The sequence below is a fragment of the Odocoileus virginianus genome, chromosome 7, assembly GCF_023699985.2.
Source record: "Odocoileus virginianus isolate 20LAN1187 ecotype Illinois chromosome 7, Ovbor_1.2, whole genome shotgun sequence".
Taxonomy (NCBI): Eukaryota; Metazoa; Chordata; class Mammalia; order Artiodactyla; family Cervidae; genus Odocoileus; species Odocoileus virginianus.
In genome coordinates, this window is record NC_069680.1 from 67,144,303 (window position 1) to 67,171,392 (window position 27,090).

Consider the following 27,090-nt stretch of genomic DNA (forward strand, 5'->3'; position numbering starts at 1 on the left):
CGGACACACAGATCAGTCAAAGGCTCAGCAATGGGTGATTGGGGCAGGGGGTGCCACGGCATCAAGGTGGTGACCTTGTCCAGCAGAGGAGGTGCATGGTCCCCACCTCTTGTCGAAGGTGATCCCGTGGGTGGCAAAGGCCAGGCGCTTCCGCAGCTCGTTCCTCTCCCGGGTCATCATCCGCAGCTGCATGGACAGGCTCTCCAGCTTCTCATTCAACTGCCGCTCGCTGAGCACAGGCGGTGGGGACGGTGCCTTCCCGGTGGTGCCTGCAGCAGGAAGGTGACAGAGGGAACTTGCTTTTGCCCAGCCCCTACCAGCAGCCAGGCGCCATCCTGGGCTCTCAGCTGGCGTTCATGCCTCACACCCACCTTCCCAGGTGGGTCCGGTTACAACCCTCTTTCCCAGATGACACCACCAAGCCAGAGAGCAAGAGGCAAGGCAGGGACCAGAGCCCAGGCAGACTGGCTCCAGAATCCACTCCCGGGGTCCTGGCTGAGGACGCTGGGGTCCCCCTCTCTCTCCCCAGCCTGGCTTTGGCACCTCCAGGATGGCCCAGCCTCATCTCTGCATCTTTGCCTGCTCCACTACCACCAGCTGTCACCCTCTTCTGGGCAAAGGGGCCAGCCTAAGCCCTGAACAGAGTGGAAGACACAGCCTGAAGAGGAAGGCACGGTTGCAATCCAGAGAGGCTGGCAGAGAACAGAGGCAGTCAGTTCTTAAGCTTGGCCCATGGGCCGTGTTCTGTTCTTCCCTGATCAGGGCTGGACAGTCTGCATGGCTCCCTCTTCCAAGCTGCCCGACTGCCTGAGGACCTGCTCCATCAGCCCAGAAGTGCAGCTTGGGGGAGGTGCAGGGACAGCTGGCCATGACCAAGGGGTGCAGGGAAGTCCCAGGGCCTCTGGCGGCCCAGCCCACACCAGGCCCTCATCACTTATCCCCGGGACTAGACATGTTCCGCGAAGGAAACCCCACGTCGTATGCCATTACTTAGGAAAAGTGGCCATCACCAGCACCTCTGGGGAGACCCCCATCTGTTTCTAGGAAGAATTCACCTCACTCAAATGTCCCAGAAAAAGACAAATCCATGGTATTATACCAATACCTGTATATTTTAGTACATACTTGTATATTTATATATATATATATATATATACTTGTATATTTAAGTATATACTTATATATTTAAGTATCTCTACCTCTCATGGATCCTCAGTGGGGTCAGAAAAACCCACAGCAGTCACCCCAGTTAATGGATGGGATCCCGAAGCTGATTCACCCCAGGAACACAGTATCCGTGTCCCCAGGAGCCCTGTAATGTGCAAAGGGCAAGACACACGTCCTCTGACTCTGTGTCTCCTGACCACTGCCCCCCAGCTGACCCCTGCTGGCGGATCTGTTCGTATACACCAAGTTTCCCCCAAGAAGGGCACTCAGGCGTGACCTCGCGTCTTCTGGGAGTGCCAGGGAGGATGGAAAGCTCGACACTTGTGGGCAACAAAGCAGGCCACGGTCTGAGGCAGGAGACTCCAACATTATCCAGTGTCAGCACCACAACCACCGAATCTACTACCTCTCAAAACGCACGTTATTTTAAAACCAGCACCACCATAACATCAGGATTTCTGTGCTCAGACCAGACCTCTGGGGCCGGAATGTTCTCTAAGGTGGGGTCCAGGACCACCACCACCAAGCATCACCCTCCCTGCAGGGGTTCTACTTCACAGTGGGAGAAGCCTTCCCTCACCCTTCTCCAAAGACCCTGGATCCTCACGCTTGCCCCCCAGCACTAATTTACCTGGCTCTCTGACACACGGGGCTTCCTCTGGGTATGTGCCTGACACTCCTTCCAGAGAAGCCGACAACTAACTCAGCTTCTAACCAACCCAGGGGGACGCGATCTGTGTAAGATTGACAAACCCAAGACAGGGAATGAATAGACTAAACAGACTCAGACTCAGCTTGGAAAAGAAGGATTTCAGTGTAAACTGTCACAACCAACCCTCACAACAGCAACGAACACAGATGTCCCAGGCATTCATCTAATCTTCCCAACAACCCTGGAGGTGGTAAGAATATTAACATCTCCATTTCACAGGTGGGAAGGCAGGCCGAGCAAGGTCAAGGAATTGATTCAAATGTGCACAAACCACAAGTGATGCCCCGGATGACAGCCCAGTCACTTGGATTCAGAGAACATGCTCTTTGCTGTAGTCCGTGCCTTGCCGCCCCGCAAAGACAACCGTGAGTAGCATTCACATATGCCTGGCAGCTTCTAAGATGTTTTTCATACATTATCCCATCCCATCCCCTTAAGGAAGATACTGCTGTTATTCCTGTTTTACAGATCAAGAAACAAAACCTTATCAAGCTTAAATAATGGGTCCAGGTCACCAAGCCAGTAAATATAGAGTGCCCTTTGCCTGACCCCAGTGCCCAAGGCCTCAACCTAAAAGTTCTTAAATGCTTTGATCCTAGGACCTCTTTACACTTAAAAATGAGGACTCCAAAGAACTTTTATTTATATGGTTATGCCTAATAACACCTACCCGATTAGAAATTTTAAAAGTATTTTAAAATATTTACTAATTTTAAAATAACCAAACCTGTTACATAGTCACGTAAGATTTCTTTTGTAAAAAATTAACTACCCTTTCCATCACCAAACAGAAAACACAGCGAGAAGAATGGCACTGCTGTGCATCTGTGTGATGACATTTGATGTCTGGCTTAAGAGAGTCAGCTATGGTCTCACATGTCTGCAGCATCACACACTGCAGATGGAACCTTAGAAAACTCCACTCCACAGTGGAGTCTGTGTGAGGACGAACATGCAAAAGGCAAGAGACATCTCAGTATCATTATAAAAACAGTTCTGACCGCACTGGCTCCCTGCCAGGACCTCAGGGACACCAGACCATGCTTTGAGAATGACCTGACCTATGATCAAGTTCAATAAGAATCAGAGAAACATCATATCTCAATTTCGAAACTGAAAAGCACCACCAGGCCCAAAAACCTGCCTCCAGAGAGATAAAGAATTCTCACCCCATTTTGAAAATGAAGCAAGAGGAAGATGCAGTCCTTAGCTTTTGTGGAGGCTAGAGAGAGAAGCAGTAGCCCGACAGAAGTAGGGGTGAGACCTGTCACTGCACACAGCCGCCGCCCCCTGTCTGTCTCCAGCAGGATGAGGCCACTGGCCCTGCAGCTGAAAGGACCCGGGGCAGCTGATCCAAGAGACAACGACATGAGTACTGTCATTTGCTAAGGGCAGCCTAGGTACTGGGTTCTATGCTAAATGCACCTGGGTCCTCACCTCATTAATCCCCAGGGTACCTTCCCCAGTACATGCTGTGATTACCACGTGAGAAACTGACATCTAGCAAGGCTGCAGAGATAGGAAACGTGTGGATACCCACACAAACCCGGCTCCATCTCCAGACCCAGGCCCTCAGTCACCGTGCTGCACAGTCTCCCAACAGGAGTGGCCTCCTGGTTCCCTGCCCTGGCCCCAAAGGCTTGAGCATACGTGAAACACACAGAAAGGAAGGTCACCCAGGCCTGTGACTCCGTAAGATGGCAGGTTAACTTAGGGAAACTGCCGCCTGGACGCTCCAGTCTTTTCACAACAAGGAGGCCAGAGAGCAGAAGAGGACCACGGGGACCTCAAGAAAAATCCCAAGATGGGCTCAGCCAGGAAGTCCCAAAATAAACAGCAAGTGTTGCCGAAAACCTTTTCCATACCCATTCAGTTCAAAATAAAAGTTTTCCTCTTTTACTTGCATCTCAGGGTTGAAAAACATTCTGAAGATGATGCAGTCCTTTCAAGAAAATGGTTGCTGGAATCCTCTAAGTAGCTACCAAGATTGTTTGAGTTCTTGAACAGTGAGGGAGCTCCCTACTTCACAGCAAAGCCCATCTAATCTCTCCCCAGACAATTATTCTGTGAACCAAGTTAAGATCTTCATTTCTCCCACCGACCCTAGATCTACCCCTAGGGCCATAAGGTACAACTGTAATTTCTCTTCTATACAACAAACATGCAAGTATTTGAAGACAACTGTCAAGTCCCTTTATCATTACCAGAATAGCTAAATTTTTTTTTTAAAAAGCGACAACATCAAATGCTGGCAAGGATGCAGAGAAACTAGGATTTTCTTTTTTTTTTTTTTTTTTTTTTTAGAAACTAGGATTTTCAAACACTGCTGGTGGGAATATGAAATCATACAGCCACTTCTGTCAAAGAAAACACTTTGACAGTCTTTTATAAAGTTAAACATGCACTTACCATACCACCCAGTAATTCCACTCCTAGATATTTACACAAAAGAAATGAAAATTTATGTTCACACAAAAGCTAGCACATAACTGTTTATAGCAGCTGTCGAATGGATAAATGGCAGTGTTATTACATTCATATAACAGAATACACCTCAGCAATAAAAAGGCACTGACTATCATACAAACTGCTGGTACACACAAGGGCAGAGGGAACGGGAAACCTCAAATGCACTAAGCTGAGTGGAAGAAGCCAGACTCAAAAGGCCACACACCGTATGATTCCATTTGCATGACATCTGGAAAAAGGCAAAACTACAGAGGCAGGAGAGGAGATCCGTGGTTGACAGGGGCTAGAGGGGGTGGAGGCAAGAAAGGCTGACCACAAAGTCACAGAAGGGAATTCTTCAGGGTAGGGTGATTGCTCTGTGTCTTAATTGTGGCACTGGTTAAATGACTAATGTGTTTGTCAAAACTCATCAAACTATACACTAAAAAGGATAAATTTTACTGTACATACCTCAATGAACATGACTTAAAAAAAAAAAAAAGTTTTGATATTTAAAAAAAAAAAAAAAACTCATGGTGCCCTAAAACTGAAACAACCATTCCAGGAGAGGTGTGGCTTGTCACCCCCAACCCCATCAGTCACTATGCTTATAGGAAACGGTTTAAAGAAGCAAAATTAAAACTAATGTCAAATGAGTTGTCCACAGGAGTTTCAAACTCTCTTTGTGCAGTTGTTCTTTTGGATTCAAATGCAAAATTGTCCACTCTCCCCCACACTTCACTCCTTCCTCTTCCCAAATCTGAACCCACTTGGAAAGAAAGCAGAGAACCTCTCTGCTGGTCAACATTTGGTGCTTTCACTGCTAAGGCCCAGGTTCAATCTGCAGTAGGGAAACCTAGTCAAGGCTATGGTTTTTCCAGTGGTCATATATGGATGTGAGAGTTGGACCATAAAGAAAGCTGAGCACTGAAGAATTGATGCTTTTGAACTGTGGTGTTGGAGAAGACTCTTGAAAGTCCCTTGGACTGCAAGGAGATCAACCAGTCCATCCTAAAGGAGATCAGTCCTGAATATTGGAAGGACTGATGCTGAAGCTGAAACTCCAATACTCTGGCCACCTGATGCAAAGAACTGACTCATTGGAAAAGACCCTGATGCTGGGAAAGATTGAAGTCGGGAGGAGAACGGGACGACAGAGGATGAGATGGTTGGATGGCATCACCGACCTAATGGACATGAGTTTGGGCAAACACCCTTGGAGTTGGTGATGGACAGGGAGACCTGGTGTGCTGCAGTCCATGGGTTCGCAGAGTTGGATATGACTGAGAGACTGAACTGAACTGAACTGAGGGAAACTGAAAGCCTGCAAGCGGAGCAGCACGGCTGAAATAAATAAATAAATATTAAAAAACAAAAATTTAAGGCAGATTTTCTTTTTCGTTTTTATGTCCAGGGTGAAATTCTGGGGTTAAGCGCTTTGGATTGGACTAAAATGGCCCCAAAAGGAGTGCTAGAAGATGCCAGGAGAGCTGGCATGGGCACTGGAGTTTAGAGAAAGTCATCACTCTTCTGGGCCTTGGTGTGAGACGGGGCACAGGCGAGGGAAACACAGCCTGTTGGCCATCATGAGTCCTGGCCCCTCCTTCTGCTAACCCTGATTCATGCGGCCTCCTCTATGGACCACTGAGGCTCAGTTCGAGCCTGGCAGCTGATAGTTTTCTTGGTTATAAGCTCCTCTGTCACACCACAGCTGACCCTGAAGGCCATCCCTCCAGTGTTATTCTTATTTACAGCTAGACAGGTTACAGCTCTGCTTCTGAGCCCTGCTGACCTGTGGTACCAGAGGCCAAGGAGAATACAGGCACTGGCCAAAGGTGGTCAGGTGGAGTGGGGATGTCCAGGTAAACTGCTCAGCCTCCTTCAGACCCTGAGCATCAGGGGCAATGAAAGCAACAGAACATGGTCACCACTAGCCTCAGCAAGCAAAACCAAGCCATCCTCACCTCCAGCCCAGAAGAGCCAGAGCCATCGGGGAAGACACAATTCCACATCCAAAAGCAGCTCAGCTTCATACAGCTTGTTAGAAACACTCATTTCTGGCCCCAGCCAGACCTACCACATCAGGAACCCTGGTGGAGAAGCCAACACCCAACTCCAGGTAAATGTGATTCCTCATAAAGTCCGAGAACCTCTGGTGTGAACCAAAGTTGCACTGGCTGCCCAGAGTCGTTTTCCAACCCCTTGACCTTTTGGCAGTCCAGGATCCACTACATTTAAAAGCATCACCCACTGACGTCCAGGGGATGCCCTGCTTGGTCAGCATAGGACTGCAGCTGGGATCCCTGTGGACTTGGAGAGGAAGGAGGTGAGATTCCAGGGCAGTAGCAGCCACCTCGCCCAGCTCCCAGATCTCCTCCCAGATTAGCTACTTGCTCTCAAAACCTTGACTTGGGTCAGTTTTCAGAAACCCAAATCAAGACAGACAGCAAGGCCCTGCTGCTTCCAGGCTGCTCCTGCATCCAGAATGCCATTCCTGGAAGACCCCACTCGAGGGCCACCTCCTCCCTAGAGCTTACTCTGACACCCCTCATTAGAATTAGCTACTCCTTTCCCTTGGTCTCCTTGCTTTACACAAGGCAAAATGGCCACTTGCTTACCTCTTTAGGGCTATAGTCCAAATGTTGGTGTACCCTACCGAATTCCCATGTTCAAGTCCTTACCTCCCCAGGTGTGGTATTAGGAGATGGGGCCTTTGGGAGGTGATCAGGTCATGAGGGTGGAGCCCACATGAATGGGATTAGTGGCCTTATTAAGGAGACCCTAGAAAGCTCCTCCCCTTCCTGCCATGTGAGGTTACAAGGAGAAGACACCATCTGCGAACCAGGAAGTGCCTCCCCAACCCAGGACACTGATTCTGCCTTGATCTTGACTTACATGCTTCCTGGGATGGTGAGAAATGCATATGTGCTGTTTCTGAGCTGCCCAGTCTAGTGTCTGTGATAGCAGCCTAGGCAGACTAAGATACCTGGCTAGCCTGTAAAACCTGGAGCCAGGTCCCCTGTGAACCCCATGAGTGTGGAGCACAGGCTCCAAGGGGACAAGCCGCTCCCATCACTTCATCTGAAGTGAAGTGAAAGTCACTCAGTTGTGTCTCACTCTGTGTGACCCTATGGACTGCAGCCCACCAGGCTCCTCTGTCTGTGGGATTATCCCGGGAAGAAGACTGGAGTGGGTTGCCATTTCCTTCTCCAGGGAATCTTCCCAACCCAGGGGTCAAACCCAGGTCTCCCACATTCAGGCAGATTCTTTACCATCTGAGCCACCAGGGAAGCCTGTCCATCTGATAAACTGAGAAAAAAACAAGCCCTGGGTCCAAAAGGACCAGCGAAGGAAGGGTCAGAGGGCACAGGGTCAAGGTGTAACCCGCCTCAATGCTCATCCACCCCACCATCCTTTCAACCAGAAGCTGCACTTTCAAGGGATCTTTGCTGGGATCATAAGGAAGCCCTCCAGCTCTTTTTCCTGCCGACAAACCAGAACATCTCTCTCTTTAATAAGAAAGCTCCCCTGTTACTTCAATGTGTATGGAATTTAAGGCTCATTTTATAAATGTTGCCCAAAAATCTCTCTTCTTCTTAAAACTTCTCTAGTTATCCAAGATGAGGGAGGAGGAAAAAAAAAAGGCACCTGAGAAATGAGGTCAGGGTGAATGGGGAAGAAAAAATATGGATTGTCTGAAAAGAGTGTGCCTCTCCTGGGCAGATTCATGGAGCCTACTTAAATAACAGGCCACATGGGGTGGGGGAAAGCCTCAAAGAAGCCACATGTACTCAGCTGGTGAAAATTGCCTAGAAAGATACAGCAACATTTAAGTCTGTTGATATGTTGTTAGCAGGGTCAGGCTGGAAAGCTAAGATGGATAGACTACCTGAGGACCTAACAAGAGCTGGGAAGAGGTGAGGGACAGCCAGGTATCAGCTGTTATAGAGAAAATGCTATACCCAAGGTTCCACCTTTCTCTTAGCTGTGTATAACTTGCTCTTTTCCAAACATTCTTGGCTAGGGAGATATAAGTGGGAAAGTGAAAGTGATATTTTTATTATAAGACCTTACCTTTCCTTAAGTTCATGGAGAAAGACCATAACAAACAAAAACAGCCAGTCTCCATCTGACTCATCAGCCCCTCAGCCAGGACCATGGTGCGCCTGAGACGGCTAGGTAAGGAAGTGCTCTGCCCATCACTAGATGCGGCTGAGCCAGGAGGAATTCCTCTTGAAGGTGCTGCAGTGGGCCACGGCTGACCCTCCATTCATTCCATTCCAAGGGACTGGTCCAAGCTGGCCACAGACATTCCAGTGCCCTTGCCTGGGACCAAGTTAGGTCAGCTCATCTCCAAACAAGAGGGCTGTTAAAAGTGGATGTTGAGACCCATCCTCAGAGCTTTTGAAGCCCAAGAACCTGCATTTCTATCACCTATCTGGGTGCTGCTGGTCCAAGGACCACACTGCACGAGAGGTGGTTTGGGCACGCAAGAAACAGGGACTGCGGACTATGCTGAAGACCTTCTGGGAAAGGCTTCTTTACTCATCAGGAGACATGAGAGGAGATGACCTTCTTCATCCTCCGGGCCACTAGTGATGATAGGGACGTTCTTTTATCCGCTCTGTCTACTACAGTAGCCTCTAGCCACAGGTGCTATAGAACACTTGCAATGTGGCTAGTGTGACTACTGAAACTAGTGATTTAAATTTCATTTCACATTAATTCACCGGAATTTAAATAGCCACATGTGGCTAGCAGTTCCCACAATGAGCACTGTAGCCCTGGACGCTGTCAGATCCAGATGTGACGGCTGCCCCTGCCATCGGCGTGAGGGAAGACACCACACAGAGGCCCGCCAAGTCACACTTGATGTACTTAGCCCACCCTCAGCGCCTTTACCACGCAAGATCACACATTTCTCTCGTTTAAGGCAGTATGAATAGGTATTTCGTACTGCTGCAGCCAAAAGCCTTCTGGCCAATACAGCCATGGGGACACTGAGGTCAGCCTGCAGAGAAATGGGGCTACTCACCCCAAGGTCAGTGTTGACTCTATGCAGAAAAGCCAGAGGAGGAGAACTTGGCTACTGGGCAACTGGAGAGGTTTTGACCTGAAGGGATGCACGCAGATCTTGAGCATCCAAGATCTGGGTACAGACAGTGAAGTACAACACAACACTAATCTCTGCCGGCCTGCCAACACATATCCAGGGACACTGGTGACCCCTCCATCCCAAGAGCCAACTGGTGGGTCATTGACATGACGCTTCTTCCAAAGTATACAAAGGTCCAGCCACAAAAAAATTAACTTCCTACTCATGCCTGAAATTCCACCATTAACAATAACTGCTGTGGTTTAAGCAATCTCTCTAGAATCTCCTTTTAAAATGCAAATGCTCCTAGGAAAGGCAACACTTCAAGCTTTGAAGTGTCAATGTGAATGGGTTTGTCAGATGCCAGTTAGACCACTGTACCTTGTTCCCAAGGGAAATACAGAGCTGGAAAAGGGTGGGGCAAGAGAGGTGCGCTCAGAGCTCAACCTGCTCAGTTTTACAAAAACCCATCTTACACTCAATCTGACTGCCCCATCACACCCTTCCTGAAAGCCAGTCCCATGTTCAAAATCCCCACAACTCCACCACTCAATCGCTGTATCTCACCAACCCAAAGCGGGCAGGGCAAAGTGAACTATGGTCCCAGCAGAGTCCTCCCTGAACCCTAAGGAGGATGCAGGGACCTCTGAGGGGCTGAACTTTGCCCCACAGATGGATGCTAAAGTCCTCATTCCCAGTAAACATGAATGTGATCTTATTAGGAAATATGGCCCTTACAAATGATCATACTAGAGTAGGGCAGGTCCCAAAATTAGTGTGAATGGTGTCCTGTTTTTAAAAGGAAATTTAGAGACACATACAGAGAGAGAACACCATGTGAAGATGCACACAGAGACTAGAGTGATGCATCTACAAGCCAAGGATGATCTGGGATTACCAACACGCCACCAGAAGGAAAGAAGCCTGGAAAAGACCTGTTCCTGGTGTCCTTGAGGGCACGTGGCCTTGCCGACACCTTGTTCTCAGACTCTGGCCTCCAGAATTTGGACAGAATAAATTTCTATAGTGTAAGCCACTCAGTTTATGGTGCTTTGCTAGGACAGCCCTAGAAAATGAATACAATCTTCCCTCTGGTACCCCTCTCATCACTCTGACCTTACTTACTGTGTCTACTCACCTGATTATTGCCCCAGTAGACCCTAAGATCCATGAGCACAAGGACTACATCTGCCTACTCACCACTTCATCAAGAGCCCACTTTTGCCACCCAGAAGGTGCTCTGGATCAGTCTAACTCACAAGAGGCCTTTCCCCGGCTAGTTCCAGAATCTCAGACACAAGGCATCCCCTTGAGTCTCCATTTCCCCATCTGTCTATTGCAGGAAAAGGAAAGAATTGGACCAGATGACATCTGTGAGGCCTTCCGACTCAAAATCTCCAGGACTCACCACCGAAGGTGTCAAGCTCAGACCAGGACACAGAGCCACACTAGGGTGTTACACGCAGGACAGGTGGGACACAGGGGACAGGCCACGGAGATGCGGGAAGACTGGAAGACTGACAACTTTCCTCCCTGGAGACATCTCCAATGACAGCAGGGACAGCCTCGCTCTATGGCTTCTGGAACCCACGTGCAGAGACACACACCCGATTCAGCATGAACTGGCGACTCCTGCCCTCAAGGCAACACTCACAGTCACTCCCCTGGGCTGTTCCTGCTCACAAAGGACAGTTCCCAAAGGGGCTGGCCTCTTGGACGGCGGGCACCGGGCGCTACCGGCAGGGGACTACAGGCTCTCTGCGAGGTCCTGGGCCCGGACAGAGTGGAGAAGCGGTAACGGGGTGCCTCCCCAGCACGCACGCCCCTGCCAACAGCAGAGTTCCGCCCTCCTCCAGTAAGAGGGCGAAGAGAGACTGCAGAGGGAGGTGACAGGCGAGGGCCAACTTCCCACCATGCACCCCGCTGCCCCGGCGCACCCCGAGCCCCCCGCCTCCCTGAGGTCCTCCGGGGAGGAGGTACTCACCCACGCTGCTGAGTGAGCTGCTGCTCTCCGAGTCTGAGGGCATGATGGACAAGACGCTGTAGGTGGAGCCTGCAGGCAGAAAGAGAGGCCATTTGTTACCGACCCCAAAGGGCTCTCTGGTCTACGCCCGAAACCACGGTCAGACCGACTGACTTCAGGGAGCGCCAGGCTGAGAGCCAGCACCGCGCCAGCACTAGATGTCAGAATCACGGGCCAGGCCGGGGAGACGTGGTCGACAGGGTCTCGTCTGCGGTGTTTTTGTTCAGTTTCCACCTCACTTTTGGCCATCTTCTGACTGATCTCTGCACGGGCAGAGGGCAGCTTAGAGTTAGTCAGCTGGCTTCTTATCAGGCCATCTGGGGAAAGGCTTACTTAGCAAGGGAGTCACACATCCAGGGTGACAAGGGGCCTGGGGATTTCCTACAGGTTTGTATCAGGGTGATTCTGGCTTCCATACAGAGAGTAACAGAGCCTAAGTAAGCATCTTCATGCCAGACTTGTTCTTCATGCCAGACTGTTCTGCTCTTAGGTTCTAACTGTATTCAAGCTCAGTCCTTAATAATCTAGTCAGTGGCTGCCCCCTTATTAAAAGTTACTCAAAATTATCAGCAATTACACAGTCACCAAAGCTGGGGGATAACAAGCTTTTGGGGGGGGGTGGTGGCAGGGAGGTTGACACTTGTTGACTCCTAGTGGCAGACACATAACCACCAGGGTTTGTTTTGAATTTAAATATCTTCAAAGCCAGGATGTTACCTGTCTGGCCTCAGGAAAAACCTCTGGGTCAAGAAATCCAGGCCTGAGCCCAGCTCTCACCCACATGTGAGTGGCTGGCCAGTGGCCTCGGTTTTCTGGATCTCTGTTTCTCAAGTTTGTAACATGAAGGGGTTCAACCAGACTGCTCATAAGGTCCTTTCCCCTGTCGCATTTCAGAGATAACGTTTCCCATCATGAACAGAAACAAAGGTGTGCTTTGCTTACCAAGACTACAGATGACACAAAAGCAAGAGGGTGGGCGAATGGACAGAGATTGAATGGGAGTTGAAAAAAGCACAACATGCAGAGATGGTGGGTCAAATAAAACAAGACAATGGGAAGAATGCAATGTTTTGTTCTTGGAACCAAAAGAACTACACAATGAAGGCGTGTGTGTACCAGGCAAAGTGGGTGAGCCAGAGATGAGATTTTTGCAATAAAGCCTTTGAATGAGCCTTAGGGCTTTGGTGTCAGAAAGCAACCAAGAATTAATGAGACCTTGGACTCCAGGATCAAAAATGCAGGGTCAAATCTAAGAGGTTCTCTCCCATCTCAACTATTGATTAGCTACTCTATACCTGCACACCCTCAGAAGAGAAAGAAAAGGGATAAACACATGGAGTGAGCAGGGGAGAAGGAGAAGAGCAAGGAAACTCATGGATGAGGGGAGGAACGTGTGTGCCAAGGGACAGGGGAGACCCTAAAAGGATGGGGAAGATGTGGAGGGGAAAGATGAAGACCACACACAGAGGGCAGGGCAACGAACAGCCCTGGCAGAATAGACAGCATGCTGGGGAGCTATTAACAGCAGGTGTGCCCACCAGAGAGAGATGAAAGGAGAGAGGGGGAAAAAAGAAAATTAGAAAAAAGGGACTTCTAATGGCAAGCAGTGCAACAGTGGCCTGGAATGGCCAGTGGCCTCATTATCACATTTTCTGAGAATCTCTGGAAAACCTCTGGGTGCATAGCATGGATGGAAGAGGCTTGCTCAGGAAGTGGAAAAGACCACCCAAAGGGATTCAACTTGTTCAACTGGCCTCCAACAGCACCTCTGAAACAGCTACTGGATGCAGGGCAGGGTAGCCTAACGGTCAGTGCCGCCTCAGTCCAAGAAGACCCAGGTGCTAGGGACTCTCACGACACAGGCATTCACTCCATGCCCACCTGGCAGGGATATCACAGGTGGGCTCCACACATCCTCTGAAGGGAGATGGAACCAGAAAACCCCCAGCATCCCAGCAAGTCCTCTATTGATCCTACTAAAAAATATCTAAGCAGTGTTCAGTGAGCTATATCCTGCATTTCAAATTCAACCCACACGATTCATTTCTGTCTCAACAATGAGCATCACAGACTTCTCAAAGCATTCCTCTTCACCTATCATACACATCAAGCATGACATAAAGATCTATGAACTAAAGTCAGGTGCAAAGCAGCCAATCTGTGTGTATCTTCAAAAAACCAGAATACAACAGCATGCCTATCTGCTAAACTCAACTGCTATTTTTTTAGTTATTTTTTGCTGCTGTTATGAGGAGGCGGGCAGTTGAAGGGGTTAGGGAGTAATATACCAAACCGGCTGGTGTGTTGGTGGACTGTTTTCAAAGACATCTACTCAGATAAAGCAGGCACAGCTACACTGTCCTGCTCACACCTCTGAGATCTGAGCTCAGCCCAGCCCCACTTACGACACCACAGGCTGCGCTCTGGTGATGCTCCCTGCAGAACGCAGTGCCTCTTTCTCATTATTGGCATCAGCAGCAGCCCATCTTCCAGTAAACCGCCCCTCCCCTGCAGATTGTCTCTCTCCTCCCTGTGGCCAGTTTCCACTGTTAATTAAACTTGGCAGACACCCTTCTCTCTCTCCTCCCACCTTCCCCTCTGGCTGGGAGGAGTCAACTGGCCAATGAACACACTCTGTTCCTCTTCCCTGCCCACTCTGTCCTGACCTGATGGGGCTCTGGGGCCTGACCCGGGGGCGGCACGACATCTTTATCTGCATCTCCAGGCATTACCTCCCCCGAGCTGGCTGGCAGGGCTCCTGGGAGCCAGTGCTGGGGCTGCCAGGGGACGATGAAAATTGGACAAGGCCCAGTTTCTACAATGTTCCCAGGGCCTTAGACGTCATTCGGGGGAGGGGGGGAGGTCCGAAGACGACACTGTCTTGGTCATGCTTTGTCTCTGTGGCTATTGTTGTCTTTAAAAGCCCGTGTGGTCAGGACTGTCGGGAAAAGGCAAAAGGAGTCACTTTCCTCCAAAGTCACGCGGTGTCCTTGCTAAGCGATGGCTTCCGAGGGGTAAGACAGACGTCATCTACCCCCGGGATTTCACAATCCAATCTGGAGGCCGACAGGGATCCCATCTCACTGGGCACGCTCCGCTGCCCCGCAGAGCCCCTCACCCTTGGCCCTGTGAGCAAGTATGAGTTCCCTTGAAGGCACCTGCACCCCCCGCCCCCCCACCCCCAATCCGAAGGCACACGCTCCACCTCTCACAGAGATCTGGATGAACGGGGGCCAGCTTTCCACACCACTGCCGCCTCCCCCTCCACCCCCACAGAGCACCAAGGCACCGACCCTCAGGACGGTCGCCGCAAACTCAGACAAGCCTGCGCAGAGGTCCTGAGAGGGCCCGGAGAAAGTCGTGTGACTGTGAACGAGTTCCAGAGAAGAGCAGAGTGGGAGCCAGGTTTTCATGGCCTCGTGGAGCAGAGTGATGATACAAGGGGTTCCCCACACAGCAATTACCCGGGGAATGGTCAAGGTGCAGGCTCCGGTTGGGGAGCCCTGGGGTGGGGCCTGAGACTCTGCATTTCTAACACGCCTGCAAGGAGTGAGGGCCACAGGGGGACTGAACGCAGGCTGACCCGAGTCAGCAGGCAGGGATGCCCGTGGGAGCCAGGCAGAAGCCCTGGGAGAGAGCTGGCAGACGGGGACTGGCCTGGGCCACAAGCATTGTCTGCGTCCTTCCCCAGAGGCCACAATGCTAATTGTATTTACTCTGTGACTCAGCCCCACTGGGTCACAGAGACCACATCAAAAGAACTTCCAGTAAAATCACCCAAGCGGTAACAGAACGCCCAGCCCTCCAAGGCCCCCTCTGGGGCCTGTGGCCCCCTCCCACCCAGAACACACCCCTCCATTCACCTGGGGCTTGTAAAGGCCCCGGTGACTCCCGCTTCCTCCCCATGAAACCAAGACACCAAAGGGGCTTGTTCCAGCCTCCAGCAGCACACAGAGTCCTCTCGGAGCTCCAGCCTGAGGCATCCAGCAACACGGCGCTGGGTGCTGGGAGGACACGCACCTCCTCCAGCACCAGGGAAGGAGGGAGAGGCAAGCCGCTCTTTCCTGGGGCTCTGCGACAGGGCGGGGAGGATCACCACCAGGCCACCTGTCCCACCCCAGAACCCTCCCTCCGGCTCAGAGCTGACCACCCACAGACAGCCAAGGGTAACCAGTCACTCTCATGCCCACGTGTCCTAGCACACGGCTGAGCCCTGCAAGTCCGACACTGGGCTGGGCTTAAGAGACAGAAGAGAAGCCAGGGGCTCTGGAGGCGACTTGCCTGCTGAGAGTCTATGGAAGGCCCTGCCCCTCTCTGAGCCTGGGGCCCACCTGCAAACCCGAAGGAGCAGGGACTAGAACGCTGACCGTACCGGTCGGCCTGGGTTCAACTCCCAACTCTGCCCCTTTGTGGCTGTGTACCCTCAGCCTCTCACCGCCTCCGCCTGCACGTCTGTAAAACAGGACAAGAGGAGTACTAGCCTCACAGAACATCAACTGAGTTAATATGAAAAGGCCGCGATACAGCGCCTGGCCTCGCCACTGCACCAAATGTCAGCTGCTGCTTCTGCAGTCAAAGCAGACCTTCCAACCCCGCCGTCCTCAGTCCTTTTACCCATAAGGAAAGCTGTCTGCCAGGACGACAAGGCTGAACAGTCCACAATGACAAGCTGCTGGACTGCAGAGTACTAACAATAACAACAATACCAGGAATAATAACAGCAGCAGCTGATCCTGAGCCCGGTAAGTGCTGGGATGTCCTAAACTCTGCAGGTATTCTCTCAGTGGATTCCCGCACTAACCCTGAGGTTGTCATTACACCTGCAGTGACAGAACAGAAAACAAAGGCTACAACAATGAAGTAACTTGCTTAAAGACACGGGGTGAACAGGATACAAACCCAGACAGTCCAGCTCAACGTCTGTGCTCCTGATCCCTAGTCACAAGACTGCTGCCCAGCTCTGAAGGTCTGGCAGTCCGGGGAGACTTCATGGAGGAAGGGACCTGGAGGCCAGTGGGCTTGGACAAGCACCCCGAAGCCAGATCAGCCTGGAGGAGATGTAGGCATAACCCACCCTTCTGTGTAAGTGAGAAGCAAGAAAGAGGGATGAACTGTGGCTTTATGGCCCTGACACGTGCTACTCCTTCCTGCCCATCCCAATGTCCAGACCGTGCTGGTTGCTGAGACACTTGACAACATGAGCTGCAGGTACGAGAAGGAGGCAGGCAGGTGAAAGTGCTGCGTGCTGAGCCCACCTCCCCTGCTTCTAAGGACCTCGGGAGGCGCTGGGAGGGTGGGCGCCTCTGGCTGCTGAGAAGCCTCGCTGCAGAACCACAGTTCAGTGCAGCTATGTCCCTCCCTAGGGCCTCAGCTTCCTCCTCCTTTAACAACATGGCCCCAGACCGTGAATGCGAAGACCCACGGCTGGAGGCTGACAAGTCCAGACATTTCAGGAGAGAGGGAGTGACCAGGGCCCTGGAATGGAGCAGCCATGGAGTCTGGCACATCAATCAAGAAAGCCCTGCTTCATGTACCTGACATGCCCACCTCTGACATGCACGAGAAGGCTGGTGCCTCCTGGCCAGGCTGGGTGACAGTTATCACCTGACCTAGAAAGCCCAGAAAGTGGCCCAAAGCAGGATCTGTACAGCTCAAGGGAGGGAGGCTGCGCTGGTCATCATTTATACCCTAGAGGGTAGGGAGGAGGCTGAGACAGACTTCAAGAGTCTTCTACTACAATGCAATGATGTAATGGGGCATGTTCATCATCAGTGAGCACAGCCACACCTGATGGGCACCCCAAAACACAGGCTACAGAGGAGAGAGTGGAGAAGGGGCCGGTTGCAGTGTCACTGCTGTGCTACCCTCACCAGAGCTCGTGCCCCTAAGTCAGCAGCCAAGAGGCCACACTGAGGTGGGACAGGACACAGTGCAGCACGGGCAGCCAAGCTTCCACTACGCTGCAGCAGACACGGCACAGTGAGCGCGTGCGCCCTGGAATAAACTTCTGATCAGCACCAGGAGTCACAACAGAGTAGCACCCTCCTCTCTGTCTGGGCTCCCCCTCCACAACTCAGCAAAGGGAGAAGAGGTTACCGCCTCCTGCCTGGACTCTGACTGAGTGGCACGTGCTGCCCTCCACCACAACCTTGTACCACAGGCTGTTGGTACAAGAACAGGCCCACACCCCGAGCTCAGGCTTGCCACCTACCAGCAGTGGGACCGTAAGCAAGCTGCTTCCACTTTCTGCACTTCATTTCCTGGTTTATGAAATAGGAAGAATCATGGGCTATGAGAACTGAATGACGAAAGGTAAAGCCCTGGGGACTGAGCCAGGCACACAGACAAGCGCTCCATAAACGCTAGTTCCCATTCTTGTTACCTGACTCTCGACCTTGAGTGTCCGCTCCCAATACCTGAATCCGGCCCTGCTATGCCTTTGTTTTCTTCCCCTCAGGATGAGGGGGCCTCCCATCCCCTTCCATCATTCTGCCCAGCTATGGCCAATTCCAAGCCTTTCCAGCCTCACTTGCAGATCTCTTGTCCTCTGAATAAAACATAACAAGCCAGAGTGCTCACTGTGTGCTGAGCATCACACCAGGCCACGCCCCGACCTTCTCATGACCCTCACCTGCACATATATGGGCAGCGGTCAGCCCTTCAAGAGAGATGGAATGATGGTGCTCTGCACAGACACCATCCCTTAGTCGGCAAGCCTGCCCTGGGAACACAAAGCCCGCTGCTTCACCAAATGCTTAGTGAACAAACTGGGGACGCAGCAGAGAATAAGACAGAGTCCCTGCCCTCATGGCGCTCAAAGGAGTTCAAGTGGGAGAGAAATAACTCAACAAGCCGATGCAAACTGCATCAGGTAGTAAGTGCTATGAAGTAAATTATAGCAGAGTAAAATGGAGGGTGAGTGGGGTAGGGCAGAGAGGTGGCTATGATGGGACAAGTGTCAGGGGAGGTCTCTCTGGTATGTCACATCTGAACAGAGACCTGAAGGAGCCTGGAGGATGCTGAGTGCTGGAGGAAGACTGCTCCAGGTAGAGGAACAGCAGGTGCAAAGGCCCTGGGGTCAGACCAGAAAGTGGGCAAGGACATGACACTCCAGGCTGGACAGGTCAGGGACATTCAGTCCACACAGGCCAAAGACGGTCATTACAAAGGAAAGGTCTTGCCTTCATCAGCAACGAGCTGCCGTTCGCCCCCCCTTCCTTCAACAGCACTGACACCTCTCCCTTGCATGCTTTGTGTGGTACCTTGGCTATTACTGACCACCAAGGCAGCCCAGCCTGGGTCCCCAGGACTCTGAGATCAAAGAGGAAAACCACTTACCCTCCCACTGCCCCAACAGCCCTGCTGAGTCTGAACCTACGGAGACACCTGCCACAGGGATGGGAGGTCCAAAGTGACCATACAGTGGAAGAGCACAGGAGCAGAAGCTGGATGGGCCTGGGCTCTCCCACTCCGCCCAGACACTCAGGAACTCCAAACAGCCAAAACACTCTTGGAAAAGAAGAGCACAGCTGGAGGACTCACACTTCCTGCCTGGGGACAACGCTGCAGAAATCCAGACAGTGTGGTACTGGCCTAAAGGCAGACATACAGACCAACAGAACAGAACACAGAGCCCAGAAACTAACCTTTGCATAAGGGCCGAGTAATTTTTGACAGGTGCTGAAAGACCATCGAACGAGAAAAGAAGAGTGTCTTCAAGAAATGATGCTGGGAAAACTGGATATCCACGTGTAAAAGGATGAATTTGGACCCTTACCTGATACCATGTACAAAAATTAACTCAAAAGGAATCAAAGTCTTAAAGATAAGAGCTAAAACTAGAAACCTCTTAGCAAACTTCAAGATGCTGAATTTGGCAGTGATTTCTTGGATATGACACCAGAGACACAGCAACAAAAGAAAAAACAGACATACTGGACTTCATGAAAATTTTTAAAATGGTAAATGGAAAAACATTATCAACAGAATAAAAAGGCAACACACAGAATCAGAGAAAATATTTGCAAATCACATATCTGATAGAAAATTAGTATCAGTATGTGAATGCTAAATCGCTTCAATTGTGTCCAACTCTTTGCAACCCTATGGACTGTAGCCCACCAGGCTCCTCTGTCCATGGGATTCTCTAGGCAAGAATACTGGAGTGGGTTGTCATGCCCTTCTCCAGGAATCTTGTCAACGTAAGGATTGAACCTGTGTCTCTTATATCTCCTGCACTGGCAGGCAGGTTCTTTTCCACTAGCACCACCTGGGAAACCCCAGAACAGAGAACTCCTAAAACTCAACAACAGAAAATGTTCAGAATTAGTCATGACTTGATAGACATTTCTCCAAAAAAGATATACAAATAGCTAATAGCTACACGACAAGATGTTCAACATCCCTAGCCATTAGAGAAATACAAATCAAACCACAATGAGAAGCTACCTCATATTGCTAAGAATGGCTACTATAAAAAAAAAAATCATAAAATAGGAAGTCTTGGTACAGATGTGGAAAAACTGGATCCCTTGTGCACTGCTGGTAGGAACGTAAAATGGTAGAGCCACTGTGGAAACTAGTATGGTGGTGTCACAAAAAATAAAAAATAGCATTACTATATGATCCAATATATCCACCTCGTGTATCTACCCCAAAACACTGAAATGAGGGTCTCAAAGAGGTAATCCTACACCCATGTTCATGGTAGCATTATTCACAAAATCTAAAATGTATAAGCAATACAAGTGTCTACTGATGGATGAAATGATAAGCAAAATGTGGTATACACATACAATAAAATATTACTCAACCTTAAAAAGGCAAGCGATTTGGGTGTCTTCTTCAATATGGATGAATTCTAAGGACATTATGCTAAATGAAATAAGCGAGTAACAGAGACACACAAAAAAAGTGTTTGGTTCCATTTCTATGAAGTACTTAAAGCAGTCAAAACTGTAGAGAAAGCAGAATAGTGGGTGCCAGGGTGAGGAGGGGGAAATGGGGAGTTACTATTTAATGGGTATAGTTTTAGTTTTGCAGGATGCAAACAGTTTTGGAGATGGATGGCAGGGATGGCAGCACACTATGAATGTGTTTATTAATAACATTGATGGTAAGATGGTAAATTCTAGGTTTACTTTACCACATCAGAAAAACTGGTAGCAAAAAGCAAAACAAATGAAAAACAGTGGGGGCGGGGGTGGGGGGGAAGGGCACCTTTATCTCCCTCCCTCTCCATTAAAGTAATATTAAATCTTTCGGACTTCAGTGTGATCCAAACCCCACCAAGCATCACATAATCCTACAACGGCTTCGATCCAGTAAAGCACCAGCCCCTCAGTCCTGGAAGTCAAGAACGCCCCAAGCTTCTGAGCACAGGAGTAAGACAGCAGGGATGACTGTCAGGAAAATGTCTCCAGCACCTGTGAACAGGGTGGGTGGAAAGAGGAAAGGCCTGGAAGTAAAGAGAACAGTTAGGATGCTCCTGCAAGAGCTCCCCTGAGTGCGAGCAGAGCAGGGACGCAGAGACTGCAGAGGTGAGGACAGGCTCGGGTGAAGGAATTGTGGGTGGGGAGAAGTGGAGGGTGATACTGGGTCCAGGTGAAGGTACTGGGAGGTACTTCAGTTAACAGAGACAGAGGACTCAAGAAGGTTGGTGCAGAGAGACGAGGAGACCCTGCTGAGGCTCAGGCTGAATGAATGTGCTAGAGGAAATCTCTGCGGAGGTGGCCTGCCGCTGACGGTCAGAAGCTGGAGCTAGGGAGCCAGGTTCAAGCTAACACAGTCACCCTGTAGAGCGTGGAAGATGTGAGCAACAAGCCTAGAGTGGCTCACTGGCAATGTGAAGCCCCTGGGTAAGAAAAAAGCAAGGGGAAGGGGAAGGTCAGATCTAGGACTTCCTAAACAGCACCCACACAGGAAGTATTGTTCTAAGCACTGTGTTGTTGTTGAAGTCAGTAAGTCATTTCTGACTCTATTGCAACCCTGTGGACTGTAGCCTACCAGGATCCCCTGTCCATGGGGATTTCCCAGGCAAGAATACTGGAGTGAGTTGCCATTTCCTTCTCCAGGGGATCTTCCTGATCCAGGGATGGAACCCAAGTCTCCTATTTGGCGGGTAGATTCTTTACCACTGAGTCACCTGAGAAGCTTACTGTTCTAAGCATATACAGGACAGAATCCTAGGACATGTGACCTGTGGGGACAGGAGAAGGAATACAAATTTCAGAGAGAGACACAGAAAGACTACTTGGGGAGACAGGGGGAATTAGAGAACTAAGTCTTCCAGAAGGCAGTTGGGGATAGAGTGGTCGGAGGGGCTGGTCTGCCGTGCCAAATGCCAGGCTAGGACACAGAGCACAAACATTTGATTCGGTCATCTGGAGGTCAGTGATGTTCTGCTAATTAAGTATGGCTACTGATTGGCTTTGGTTTCTCCACCAAAATTGCAGGGCTTGGATTAGACCAGAAAAGGCAAGAGGTTCATCATGAAAGAACTGCCATGTCTTGTGACAACTGCCTGCTGTGCTTAAGGAGCATGAAGCTATACCTGTGCTTAGGAAAGGAGCCCAGGATGGACCAGTGATGTCTGCCGAGGGCAAGACCAGGAGGGATGCATTGCTCCTGATCTGTGTTGTTCCTAAGGGCCAGTCCACCAACAGAAACACTATTTCAAGGTTCCCAGCTCTTAGCAAGCTTACTACAATCAATTACTGACCAGAATTAACTCTAAAATCCAATCTGTTTCTCCAACATTCTTTAAATGCCCAGGACCAAAAGGGCCCTCAGGGAAAATAAAAGGACAATGATCTCATCTATTCTTTCCTTGAGGCTCTGAGAAACAGAGTATAGAGAAGAGTGTGACCCTCCAGGGGGTCTCTCAGAGGTCCTGCCCCAAGCAGATGGTTTTCCGATCCAAGAGCCCTGGGACACTTTGCACAGCTTTTCCTCTTGGATAAGGTGACATCACCCAGAAAGATTCACACTTATTTGCACAATGCTTTTATGGATTTCGAAAGGACCTTCAGAAGAAGATGAAAGGAGTCCATTTCCAAAACCACAGGGACATTTTACAAAGTTTTACAAAAAGGACAGCTACATGCACTCACCTGCAGGAATCTGCTCAGGTACCAAATGCTGAAGCTGAAGCTCCAATACTTTGGCCACCTGATGTGAAGAGCCAACTCATTAGAGAAGACCCTGGTGCTGGGAAAGATTGAAGGCAGGAGGAGAAGAGGACGACAGAAGACAGGATGGTTGTATGGCATCACTGACTCAATGGACATGAGTTTGAACCAGTTCCGGGAGATGGTGAAGGACAGGGAAGCCTGGCATGCTGCAGTCCATGGGGTCGCAAAGAGTCGGACACGACAGAGCAACTAAACACCACCAACCTCGATGTTGTCACACCCCAAACAAGGGAGAGGACTTGGGCTGTGACCCACTGCATGAACACACTCAAGCAGTGTTCTCCTTTTGCCAGCCATCTCCTGCACTCCGCCACAAATAAAGGTGAAACACTGAGAGCATCCTTCTCCTTAGAATCTCACAACAAAGCCTTCCATCATGTTCCAGTTTCTAACCCATAATTTCATCAACTCCATTGCTCACATTTACCTTAAACCTGAGTGCATAACCAAGGCCAGAAAATGGGCCCATGGCCACTCTTTCCTCAAATGAAGAAATAATAGTGCCCCCCACACCCTACCCCAGACAAAATCTGGCCACCCATAGTCTACGAATTGTCCCAAATCAGCCCCAGGAAATGCGGGAGGTATGATCACAGAAGGATTTTAGGTTTGGAGATGGATGGCAGTGATGGCAGCACACTATGAATGTGTTTATTAACAACATTGATGGTTAAGATGGTAAATTCTAGGTTTACTTTACCACATCGGAAAAACTGGTAGCAAAAGGCAAAACAAACGAAAAACAGTGGGGGTGGGGGGAGTTGGGGGAAGGCACCTTTATCTCCCTCCCTCTCCATTAAAGCAATACAAAGTCTTTGGGACTTCAGTGTGATCCAAACCCCACCAAGCATCACATAATCCTACAACGACTTTGATCCAGTAAAGCCCCAGCCCCTCAGTCCTGGAAGTCTAGAACGCCCCAGGCTTCTGAGAGGGGGAGGAGATCACAGAAGTATTTCAAACGCACAAATGTGGGTTACCTTTCACACACACAGGCAATCCTCACGAGACAAAGTTGATCGTGATAACAGAAGAGGGTATTTCACTTTCTTGTGCAAGGAGGGGAAAAAAAAAACAAATCCGCATCCACAACCACAGAGTGTAGCAATGAAACCAAAGCACATCAGTCCCCAAAGACCTCGGGGTCCTCCCAGCTCCCGGCACACTGGCCATCTATCAGCACACGCACCCAGCGTCCTTCAGTCAATGGGAACCCCTGAGTCCCCGTGCTGGCCTCATGCACGGCCCCAGCACAAGGCCAACGCTGAGCTAAAGCTTGAAGAGTAACTGCTGGATCCCCGTTCTCAGTTGCACTCAGCCTCCTGAGAGCTTATGGGGCCTCTATACCACCCAGCCTTGACCTTCTAAGGATATCCAGAGGAGACACACGGAGCCAGGTCACGTGGTGAGCTGGAGACGGCGCCAAGGCCAGCTTCAGGGTCCCTCATCACTACAGAACCACACATAATAGAAATAATCTGTGAAGGGCTGAATTGTGTCCCCTCTGAAATTCAAATGTCAAAGTCCTAACTCCCCAGAATCTCAGCCTGTGACTATTTATTTTTTATTTTTTTTAGTGACTATGTTTGGAGATGGGGTCTTCAAAGAGGAAATCCAATTAATACCAGGTCAGTAGGGTGGGCCCTAATCTTTCTAAGAAGAGGAAATTTGGATATAGACAAATGCACACACACAGAGGAAAGACCCTTGAGGATATAGAGAGAAGACAGCTATCTATAAGCCAATGCAAGAGACAGGTCTCACAAGAAACCAGCCCTGCTGACACCGTGATCAGGGACTTGTAGTCGCCAGGGCTGTCAGACTACAGATGCCCATCGACTGAGTCCCCAAGTCTATGGTACTTTGTTACGGAAGCCCTCCCACACTAATCCAGTTGCTACCGTGCCAGGCTTTGCACAGCCCTATCCAATCCAGACATCGTCCACAGTGAAAGCCATGTAAAACTGTCAAATGAGTACGTTATCCTGGGTTTCCCAGGTGGCCGAGCGGTTAAGGATCCACCTGTCAATGCACAGGACACCAGATCAGCCCTTGGTTGGGGAAAGTCTCATGTGCCGAGGAGCAACCAAGGCCAGGAACCACAACCACCGAAGCCTGGGAGACTGGGGTCTGCACTCCACAACAAGAGAAGCCATCACAAGAAGTCCGTGCACCAGAACGAAGAGCAGTTCCCCTTGCCGCAACTAGAGAAAGCCCATGAGCAGCAATGAAGACTCAGCACAGCCAGAAAGAAAGAAGTAAATCTTCTTTATAAAAACGCTATCCTACTTAAAACTCACAGCACTCAAGAAACGGGATACTGCTATTAGCCTCAATTTATAGACAAGGTTCCTGTAGCTCAGAAAGATGAAGGAGCCAAACACAGATTATTCAGCAGACTTGGAACAAATGTCCCCGGTTCTGGGCCCTGCACCTTTACCCCTAAGCTGCCTCTAAGCCAAACCCTGCTCCCTCGGCCTGGCCCCCAACCACTCAGCAGCTCCAGTATGATCCCAGGATGGCCCTGCCCACCAGTCCGCCGATGACCACCATCTGAGGCCACTGCCTTCCTCGTCAACCTCAGGCTTCCCAACAGCTACTTAAGGGAACTCTGTTGTCTACCGTGAATAGTTCTGGTGTCTTTTCTTCTTCTTTTTTTAAGGAATACTGCTTTGATCATCAGGAAAAAAAAAAAATTATTCTTAAACAGTTAACACTGTTAATAAATTCTAGATACTCTTCAGCCTGTGTGCAAATAAATAAATGATCAAAAGGACTATCTTTGGAAACACAATTAAGAACAAAAAGGGGGGGGGGAAATACAAGCAACCTTTGCCAGTGTCCCATCAGCCAAGATGAGATAAGGGACTCACGCGGCAAAAATAAGACCGTCATGGCCAATAACCCCAGTCAGGCCATCTCCCGAAAATATCTATTTTTAAAAGTATGTTCCATTTCATCACATTTCAGAAAAACAAAGAAGAGACCTTGAGGGGCAGACAGGCAGGCTCCGAAGCGAAATGCAGCCCGCTTACAGCAGCGGTGTGGTCGCCCGTGGCCAGACAGTGATTTTCATCTGAAAAATGCGAATCTCCAGTGACAGATGGAGCTCAGATACAGAGCTACCATCAGCATGCAGCCCGACAAAGCGCCAATTTTCATATCTCCTAGGGCCTGCTGGGCCCCCAACTTCTTAGTTTAAATGGAAACTGTCAGACCAGATTTTGTGCAAACATGCGCTTTCCTTGGGGGCAAACATTCTGAGTCTACAACCTGTTCTTTCATTTTCCCAGCTTTCCGTCCATGGCAACAACATCAAAGATGAGAGAGGCGGGTGGGGAGGGCTGTCAGGAGCACCAGAGAACAGAGCAAACACAACGTGCAGGAAGAGCTGGCTGAATAACTAGGAGGCAAGATGCAGCAGGCGCCTCTTTACTCTGCCCCTCGCTGTCAATCACAGGCAAATGACAGGGCGGGGCCCCATGGGAAGAGAGCTCCCCTTCTTCTGCAGCTCCTGTATGGATGTACCAGTCTGTGTTAGCACAGCCTCCCTCCCGATAAGCTCCAAGGTCCTGGAGAGGGAAATGACACAACAAAATAGGCACACACACAACCACACACACACAGACCCACACATACAAAACTGCTGGGGTGGGGAGAGGCAACCATGCAGACAGTGAAAGCAGAATTCCCCTATGAATAGGGATTAGATGAAGGGGTTAAAAGTATGACTAATATTCACAGGAAAAGCTGTTGGACACAGTTTCAGCTGCTGATACTGATTCTTCTGAACCACTTTAAAAGGCCAGTCACTTTTTCATTCTAAGCTTATTCATTGGAGCCTCTTTAAAGCATCTCAAAAGACAGACAGGCTTTTGCCCAAACCCACCTTCAGGCCATCGGCATGCTTCAGGCAGATGGAAGGAATTCTGAGGCAAGGACATCTGTAAGGACCATGCCAGCCCGTTACTGAATACATCTTCCTCTCAAGTTTCATGCACTAAACCTGGTTAAACCAAGTCACCTACTACAGACCGCATTCCTCTGAGATGTGTGGTCTTTAGTAACCTGCATGGTCTGTCTGGGATTTGTGTTTGGTGGGGAGTGATGGAGAGATTCCCTCAAGATAACCAAGGAAGAACTGCCAAAACTGAAACACTTTGATTTTCCAAAGTCTCATTTCCCCAGTGTGTTTGTATCTCAAGCAGACACGGTAAAAACTCAGCCGTGAGGAAGGGTCACAACCCACAGGTAACTCCCAGACCTGGCCCTATGCCAGGAGAATAATCAGTGAGGTTTCTTGATACAGGCATGATAAAAACACTAGGAAATATCATTTTTAATAGCAACCAAAAAGGGAGAGCAGCAGTCGCCAAACCTCTGTGTACCCCAGAAAAACAAAGCGACCTTGAGAGGCAGACAACAAAAAGGGAGTCTGGGGTGGGTCTCCCAG

The 27,090-nt window shown here is 49.9% G+C and overlaps 1 protein-coding gene across 1 annotated transcript in view; it reads right to left on the bottom strand.

The window, feature by feature from the left end:
* DLG5 (discs large MAGUK scaffold protein 5) overlaps nt 1–27,090 on the bottom strand; it is a 122,505-nt gene that overhangs the window by 61,878 nt on the left and 33,537 nt on the right. The window contains exons 2-3 of the mRNA XM_070470915.1: nt 11,407–11,475; nt 107–269 (exon numbers count right to left, since the gene is read on the bottom strand). Coding sequence (XP_070327016.1) covers nt 107–269; nt 11,407–11,475 — 232 coding nt within the window. The remainder of the gene's footprint in view (nt 1–106; nt 270–11,406; nt 11,476–27,090) is intronic.